At 54.2% G+C, this 8946-nt stretch overlaps 1 protein-coding gene across 2 annotated transcripts; it reads left to right on the forward strand.

The window, feature by feature from the left end:
- Window positions 1-80: 80 nt before the first annotated feature.
- CHRNB1 (cholinergic receptor nicotinic beta 1 subunit) lies at window positions 81-8519 on the forward strand. Of its 2 annotated transcripts, XM_047833529.1 has the most exons (11): window positions 81-193; window positions 279-418; window positions 1012-1056; window positions 1735-1844; window positions 1950-2058; window positions 2628-2775; window positions 3111-3320; window positions 6239-6462; window positions 6963-7144; window positions 7467-7614; window positions 7905-8519. In XM_047833529.1, exons 1-11 carry the CDS (start codon window positions 133-135, stop codon window positions 8043-8045), a joined length of 1518 nt encoding a protein of 505 aa, XP_047689485.1. In that variant the 5' UTR covers window positions 81-132; the 3' UTR covers window positions 8046-8519. The 2 variants fall into 2 exon arrangements, with proteins under 2 accessions (XP_047689485.1, XP_047689486.1); XM_047833530.1 differs by lacking the exon at window positions 279-418.
- Window positions 8520-8946: the final 427 nt, after the last annotated feature.

The raw sequence follows: 8946 nt of genomic DNA on the forward strand, positions 1-8946 counted from the left end.
GGGACCAAGTCCCAGGGGCGGGGCGGGTGGGCTGGCGGCTGCCCCCCAACAACAGGTGCACATTCCTGGGCGCCTCGTCACTTCCCCTGCGCTGGCGAACGGAGCGAAGTCACTGAGCTACGCGGCCGGGCTATGACCTCAGGGGCGCTGCTGCTGCTGCTGCTGGGGGCGCTGGGGGCGCCGCTCGCCCCGGGTAAGTGCGGGCCTCAGAGGAGCAGTGACAGGACCAGGGGTCGTGGCAGGGCACGGTGGCTTCACTCAGTGCCCTCCTCTTCCAGGCGCCCATGGCTCGGAGGCGGAGGGCCGGCTCCTCGAGAAGCTTTTCTCGGGCTACGATAGCTCGGTGCGGCCGGCGCGGGAGGTGGGAGACCGTGTCGGGGTCAGCATTGGCCTCAACCTGGCGCAGCTCATCAGCCTGGTGAGGGCGCACGCCGGGGTTCGAGGTCCGACTTGCCGAACGGCTGGGGGCGTGGCCTGGGGCGGGGCGGGGGCGTCTGGGGGCGTGGCCATGCCGGGAGATAGGCCGTGAGCCGAGATTGGGTCGAAATCGGACCAATGGACAAACCGTGGGCGTGGCCGCCGGACAGGCCAGGGGTGGGGCGGGCTAGGGCGGCGAGCCGGACTGCGGGCGGATCCTGAAGTGAAGCCGGGCCTCCATGGCGCGCTGGGGGGCGGGTCTTGAGGCGGGGTCGCAGGCTGGGGCGGAGCTTGGTGCGGGACCGGGTCAAGAGACCACAGCGGCCGGAGATATGCAGGGTTGGGTGAACTGCAGGCTGTGGGCGGGGCCGGGGGTGGGCGGACTGGTTGATGAATTGGCTGGCCGGGTAGACGGCCGGAAGTTTCTGAGATAGAGGCGGGGCTCAAACCAGGGCAGCGCCTTGGAGGCAGGGCTTGGACCCGAGAGAGTGGGCCTCCGGAAAAAGAGGGGTTTCCAGAGGGAGCTTGACCCTCCGAGCCCCTTCATTGCTCTCTATTCACGTCACCTCTACCCTTGAAATTTTTCCCTTCTAGAACGAGAAGGATGAAGAGATGAGCACAAAGGTGTACTTAGACTTGGTACGGAGACCCCGTGGGGTGGGAAAGGGCGTCCCGCTGCCTTTACAATTTCCTCCAACGTCCCGCTCAGTAAGAGTATTATTTCTAAGAATCACGACCTCGGAGCACATGACCCAAAGGGAAGCTTCAGGAAACAATACATATATTTCCTATGAGAGTTGCATTCCATATTCTAATTTTTTTTTCACACTTTGGGTACACCAAGTTTTTTATTTATTTTTGAGAGTGTGTGTGCACAAGCAGGGGAGGGGCAGAGAGACAGAGGGAGACACAGAGGCGGAAGCAGTCTCCGGGCTCTGAGCGGTCAGCCCAGAGCCTGACGCGGGGCTGGAACTCACGAACTGGGAGATCATGACCTGAGCCAAAGATTGACGTTTAGCTAAGCCCCCAGGGGCCGCTTATTTGATTCCAGACCCGCTGAAGGGTCGCCAGCTGTAGTTTGAAAAACACTGTTTTAGTGGCTAGCTAGTGCCACCTGCTCAGTGGGGGAGGGGGAAATTAGCCGACGGGGTCCCAGCCAGTAAAGGTGCAGCCGGGATCAGAACCCCGACTTCCAGAACCCTAGTCCCTGCCTGCCGGCTTCCCTCCCTGGCACTCCCTTCCCGGGCTTCCTTCGGCCATCCCCAGTCCCCTCCCAGCCTCCAGCCCCGGACAGCCCCTCGGCCTCTGCTTCCACAGGGGTGGACTGACTACAGGCTGAGCTGGGACCCCGCGGAGCACGAGGGCATCGATTCACTGCGCATCGCGGCTGCATCCGTGTGGCTACCGGACGTGGTGCTCCTGAACAAGTAGGGCCTTCCCAAAGACCGGGAGGTGGGCGGGGTCTCCGGAGGGCGGGGTCTCCGGAGGGCGGGGTCCTGATCCTGGCAGCTGAGAAGACCCTTCGCCCGCAGCAACGACGGAAATTTTGGCGTTGCTCTGGACTTGAACGTGGTTGTGTCCTCCGACGGCTCCGTGCGCTGGCAGCCTCCAGGCCTCTACCGCAGCAGCTGCAGCATCGAGGTGGCCGGGCTCCCCCTGGGAAGCTCAGGGCTCACAGAAACCTTGCTTCTCCCCAGAGGCTGACGCCCCTCCCTCCTCCCATATGCCCTCAACCTCACATCTCTCCCGCCCTCCTGATTTTCCGTTGTTGTGTGTGTGGTTTTTTTTTTAATGTTTATTTATTCTTGAGAGAGAGCCAGAGCGAGACAGAGCGTGAGCGGGGGAGGGGCAGAGAGAGAGGGAGACACGGAATCTAAGCAGGCCCCAGGCTCTGAGCTGTCAGCACAGAGCCTGCCGCAGGGCTGGAACCCACAAACCACGTGATCGTGACCTGAGCTGAAGTCAGACACCTAACCGACTGAGCCACCCAGGTGGCCCGATTTTCCGTTGTTCCTTCTCCTCCCGTCACTGTCCCTGACTTCCAGTCTTTCTCAGTGATCCCGCTTCCGTTGGCCAAGGCCTCCCCTAATAACCTTCCAATTCGTCTGTGACCTTCCAACTCCCCCAGCACCCCCCCCCCCACCGCAACAGTTCTCTGGCAGCCCTGGTGACACCCCCCCACCCCACATCACTCCCCCCCCTCCATCCAGGTCACCTACTTCCCCTTCGACTGGCAGAACTGCACCATGGTGTTCAGTTCTTACAGCTACGACAGCTCAGAGGTCAGCCTGCAGACCGCGTTGGGTCCTGACGAGCAGAAACAGCAGGAAGTGTACATTCATGAAGGGACCTTCATTGGTGAGCGGGCATGGCTCCCACGTCCATGGGCTTTATGCTTTCCGGTTTCTAACAGGCTGATAAATACCGCCCCCTCTCCAACACCCCCCCCCCCCCATCAGCAATGCCCGGGACAGCCCTGTGGGGTCAGCAAGACAAGTTTCGCAGATATGGAAAACTGAGACTTGTTCACGTTTATCAGAGATGGGCTGCCCAACCCGGTGTCCACAGCTAGCCCTTATCACATCAGCCGCCTGAGGGTTAGGATGTGGCGGATCAAGCTGTATCTGGCACCGGTAAGGTCAGGTCCTACATCTGTGTCCCGTTCTTCTCTCTTCCCCTCTCCTTCCTCCCAGAGAATGGCCAATGGGAAATTATCCACAAGCCTTCTCGGCGAATCCAGCCTCCGGCGGATCTGAGGGGAGGCGGGGAAGGACAGCGGGAAGAAGTCACTTTCTACCTCATCATTCGTCGGAAGCCTCTCTTCTACCTGGTCAATGTCATTGCCCCGTGCATCCTCATCACGCTCCTGGCCATCTTCGTTTTCTACCTGCCTCCAGATGCAGGTAAGGGAGGGAAGGGCCCTGCCAACCTCCCCACTTCTCCCCATCCAGTGACTTCTGCCTCTTCCCTTTCAGAATCCTAGGATCTCCTTCTTGGGACCAACAAGCTCCTGGGATTAGACAATTCTCCTTTCTCCTTCTCCCATTCCTGGTATCCTCCCCAGCTCACTCCCCTCTTTTCCAGACACCTACTAATCCCTTGGCCTCCTATCCCCCTTCGAAACAATAGTGACATTTCTCTAGGAGGCAGCAGAGTAGCCTTGGGCAAATTCTTTCCTCTCTCTGGGTCTCAATTTCCTGAACTGGAAATGGGGACAATTGTTGTCTCGACCTGATAGGATTATTCTGAGGATGAATTGAGTTAATAGAACCGTGCCCGGCACCACGTAAGTTCTGTGTAAGCATTAGTATTATTTTTACTATTTTTGAGCCTTGCTAGAGGTAGTATGATGAACATGTTGCATATATTAACTCAATTCTAATCTTTACAACTCCGTGAGATAAGTACTGAACTGTCTTCCCATTTTATGGAGGAAGACAAAGAGGCTGAGAGAGTTTAAGGCATTTGCCCGACATTAGGCAGTCAGAGAGAGCTGGTGCCAGCCGGATTCACAGACAGAAACCCTCAACTCTGGTATTTAAAGCACTCTTTCCTTTTCTCTGGCATTGAGTTCTCCGTCTAGAGAAGGAGAATGATCCAGCTCTAGAACACACTTCCAAATGTAACTTCTACTTCCTCCCTGAGCAGGGCAAATCTTGGAACCCAGTATTATAGGACTAAAGTAGAACAGACCATAAAAGTTATTTATTTCCATACCTTCCTTGAAGTTTGAGGTGCCTGTTGCATGCCCCGAGAATAATCAGCCACCTGGCACATCCTTATATACTTTGTTTCATTTTTAGATCCTTCAAATTGCTATTTAGTTCCTTTAAAAAGCTACAACGGTTGGTCTATTCATTCGTGCAATGATATTTGTTGAGCATCTACAACGTGCGAGGCACTGGGGCTACCTCAGTGAATGAAAGAGACAAAAATCTCTGCCCTCCTGGAGTTTATGGTCTAGTGGGGGGAAACAGCCAACAACCAAAATAAATCAATCTATTAGGGTGTATACTGGGAGAAGACAAGTCCTAAAGAGGAAAATAAAGTAGGAAAAGAGGTTAGGGAGGATGAGAATGGGGGCAGGGGTTGTAATTTAAACTAGAATGGTCAGGGGTGCCTGGCTGGCTCGGTCGGTATAGCACGTGACTCTTGATCTCAGGGTTGTGAGTTCAAACCCCATGGGGGGGTATAGAGATTACTTAAAATCTTAAGGGGCGCCTTGGTGGCTCAGTCAGATGAGGGACCACCTCTTGATTTCAGCTCAGGTCATGATCCCAGGGTCATGGGATCAAGCCCCATGGTGGGCTCTTGGTGCTGAGCATGGAGCCTGCTTACAATTTTCTCCCTCCCTCTCTCTCTCTCCCTCTCCCTCCCTCCCTCCCTCCCTCTCTCTCTCTCTGTCTCTGTCCTGCTCGTGCTATCTCTATCTCTCTAAGAAATAAATAAAATAAAATCTTAAGGAATAGAATGGTCAGCCAGTGCCTCACTAAAAAGGAAATATTGGATCAGTATTTGAACAAAGAGTGAAGGGGTTGAGAGAATGTTCCCTGGCAGATATCTGGGGGGAAGAATGTATCAGGTGGAGTTAGCAGTGAATGCGGACTCTGGAGTGGGAGTGAGCCTTGCGTATTCGAGAAGTAGCCAGAATGACTGAATGAAGTAAGTGAGAAAGAAAACAGTAGGAGATAAGGTCAGAGAGTTAGCAGAAGGCCTTGTCAACCATACTAAACACTTTGGATTTTTTTTTTTTAATTTTTTTTTTCAACGTGTATTTATTTTTGGGACAGAGAGAGACAGAGCATGAACGGGGGAGGGGCAGAGAGAGAGGGAGACACAGAATCGGAAACAGGCTCCAGGCTCTGAGCCATCAGCCCAGAGCCGGACGCGGGGCTCGAACCCATGGACCGCGAGATCGTGACCTGGCTGAAGTCGGACGCTTAACCGACTGCGCCACCCAGGCGCCCCAACACTTTGGCTTTTATGCTGAAGAAGATGAGAAGCCACTGGAAGGTTCTGAGAAGGAAAGGGATGTATCTGATTTCCATTTTAACAGGATCAGTCTGGCTGCTCTGTTGAGAACAGTCAGCAGGGGTAAAGACAATGAAGCAAAGAGGAAGCCTTCTATTTTTTTTTAATTTCTTTATTTTTTAATGTTTATTTATTTTTGAGGAGAGAGAAACAGTGCGTGTGAGTGGGGGAGGAGCAGAGATGGGGGGGGAGGGGGCGGGTACAGAGGATCTGAAGCGGGCTCTGGGCTGACAGCAGAGAGCCCCAGGTGGGGCTCGAACTCACCAACCGTAAGATCATGACCTGAGCAGAAGTCACACGCTTAACCAACTGAGCCACCCAGGCGCCCCGAGGAGGCCTTTATAATAACTCAGACCTGAGGTAATGGTACTTTGTATGGATATATTTTGAAAGGAAAACCAGTAGGGTTTGCTATGGATTGGGTATGGGTTAAGAGAGAGGGAGGAGAGTTGAGCAGGACTGAGAGCCACAGAAATGATGGAGTTGTCACTTCTGAAGTGGGAAAGGCCGTGGGAGGGGTTGGTGGTCGAGGGATTAGGTTCTGGACAGGTTAATTTTGAGATGTCTCTTGGACATCCAGGTGGAGAAGTTAAATCGGCAGGTGGCTATAAATCTGGAGTGTAGGAGAGTGAGTCCAAGCTGGAGGTTATCGTTGTAGGACTCATCTGCCCGCAGTTGGCCCTTCCAGAAGCCTGTCCTTGAGTGGGCTGGAGACATGGTCACTGATTATGCCATGGAAATCGCCTTCTGGCAAAGCCTAATCCTTCCACCTTCCTCTCTGCCCCGCAAGGAGAGAAGATGGGGCTCTCGATCTTTGCCCTGCTGACCCTGACTGTGTTCCTGCTGCTGCTGGCAGACAAAGTTCCTGAGACCTCCCTGTCTGTCCCCATCATTATCAAGTACCTCATGTTCACCATGGTGCTCGTCACTTTCTCAGTCATCCTTAGCGTCGTAGTCCTCAACCTGCACCATCGCTCACCCCACACCCACCAAATGCCCATTTGGGTCCGTCAGGTAAGATGTCCTTCTCCAACCAGTGTTAACTCTCAGTCCTAGCATTCGTCTTTTTGTGCAGGTGCCACTCCTCTCTCCTACCAACTTCACAGACCTGAGCGATAACTACAACCCCTGGTAGAGTGTTCAAGTGCCAAGGCCAGTTGGGTGTTGAAAGGCTGCACAGTCAACTTTACCCTCCTGACATTATCATGTCCTAGATCCCCTATTGGCTTCATCAACACTGCCCATCCCTGGGTCGCAGGGAAACATCCTCGGGGTCAGGTCCTGTCAGGGTGGAAGCCCTCGGAACTTTGTTTTCGGGACAGGATGCCTCCAACCCACTTAAGTTAAGGCCGTGTGGTTGCGCTTCCTCGCTGTGCAGCTGGGGGACGCGCGCACGCATGCGCAGGGATGGGCAGGTGGTTGGGGACGGTGAGCTACTTCCCTTCCCGTCTGAAAGCATGAGAGCCCCGCCCCCCCCCAGCCCCCCACGACCAATATGCCTTTCTACTCAGCAGATCTTCATCCACAAACTCCCTCCATACCTGGGTCTGAAGAGGCCCAAACCTGAGAGAGACCTGATGCCGGAGCCACCTCCTGTAGCCCTCAGGGACTCTCCAGCAAGTGGCTGGGGTCGAGGAACAGATGAATATTTCATCCGGAAGCCACCGAACGATTTTCTCTTCCCCAAACCCAACAGGTAGTACCTACTCTCCGTCGCCTACAAGGAAGGGAGAGCGTGAACTACCGTTCCCAGAAGGCTGTGCAGAGGCAGGCGGCCTAAGGTCCCGGAAGATGCCCTTGAGCATCATGGGAAGTGTAGTACCCCTTCTGCCGCCTACTTTGCGGAAAGGCGGAAACTAAAGCGTAGAGGGATGGGAGGAATTGCGGAAGACTGGAGAGGTCGTCGCTGACGGGGAGAGCCTAGAGGGCCCTCTCACGTTTCGAAAACTGACAAGAATGTTGGAGGAGGGAATTGGGATGGAGCCTAGAGCGTGGCCAAACTGTCCCGCCTCTTCCAGGTTCCAGCCTGAACTGTCTGCCCCGGACCTGCGGCGATTTATCGATGGCCCAAACCGGGCTGTGGGCCTGCCTCCCGAGCTGCGGGAGGTCGTTTCCTCGATCAGCTACATCGCTCGACAGCTGCAGGAACAGGAGGACCACGACGCGGTAAGTCCAATGAGGGTGGAGCAGGGCAGGGCCTGGGTGGCCTTGGCTCCACCCGCCAATCCAGGCTCCGCCCCTAGCACTCGGTTTGGTTTCTGATTGGAAGCTTGCCTCCTTTGGTTCCGCCCCCTGTTTTCCGACTGGCTCTTCACTCCATCCATCGCCCGCAGTTTCGCTTTCCTCTGTCCCACGGCCCGCCCCTGTCTCAGAGCTCGTAGGACAGGGTAAGGGTAGCGGGCAGACCTTCCCTGGGGGTCTGCAGCTCAGGAACAGTTTACTCTGCCTACCCCCAGCTGAAGGAAGACTGGCAATTTGTGGCCATGGTAGTGGATCGCCTTTTCCTCTGGACCTTCATCATCTTCACGAGCGTTGGGACCCTCGTCATCTTCCTGGATGCCTCGTACCACTTGCCCCCTGCCGACCCCTTTCCTTGAGGACAGAGGGCCAAGACCCAGGTCCTCTGAGGGCTGCATTGAGAGTCCGGCGGTACTCTCGAGCCCTATCCCTTTCTGCCTCTCGACTCCACTAGGAATCCGGCCCTCCCAGGTCATTGCCTTTATGGGGAGCGAGCCGAAGTGGGACGGGGCCGACTGAAGCCTTGGGCCCCGCTAGACATGCACTAGCAGTTTATTTAGCCTTTGGTTTCTTGTAGAAGTTCCTTTGGATAGCAACACTAGCTTCCCAGTATAATGGAACAAAGAATAAGAACTAGACTGTAAGCCTTTTGAGGGCAGGAACTGTGCCTTGTTCACTGTAATATCCCCAGCTCCTAGCACAGGTCCTGACCTATAGGATTGTAGGTGCTTAACGTCTGTTGAGTGAATAGGGGTTTTGTTGTTGTTGTTGTTGTTGTTGTTTTTTCCTGGAAGGAAATGCACCAAATAATAGTGCTTATGTTTGCATGTTGAGACTAGTGATCTTTGTTTTCACTTTTCTGTAATTTATTTTTTTGTAATAAGTATTATCTTTAGGATAAAAAAAAAAGGTTATGTCTAAAAAGATGCATTTGTAATAAGGGGGGGGGGAGAGCCCTTTAAAATCCTTCCTTCAGGTTTCAGCTTTGGTGCTCAAACTTTGGATAAGCTAAGCTATTGAACTGCTCTGGGCCTAAGTTTCCACATCTGTAAAGTGAGGCAAATGACAGGACCTACTCCCTTAGTCTGAGGGTCACGTGACAAGATGGGAGCAAACGCACGATACAGCAGACATCAGAGGTTGCCAACTGGTGTGTTTTGTTTGACCTGTGTTGTTGACCTCACAGGTTTCAGCGTGAGTTCGCTACTTTAAAAGTTTGGATAGTGCGCAGAGAAATTTGGACTTCCGGCTTCCCTTGGG

This window comes from Prionailurus viverrinus, chromosome E1 (assembly GCF_022837055.1).
Source record: "Prionailurus viverrinus isolate Anna chromosome E1, UM_Priviv_1.0, whole genome shotgun sequence".
NCBI classification, from domain to species: domain Eukaryota; kingdom Metazoa; phylum Chordata; class Mammalia; order Carnivora; family Felidae; genus Prionailurus; species Prionailurus viverrinus.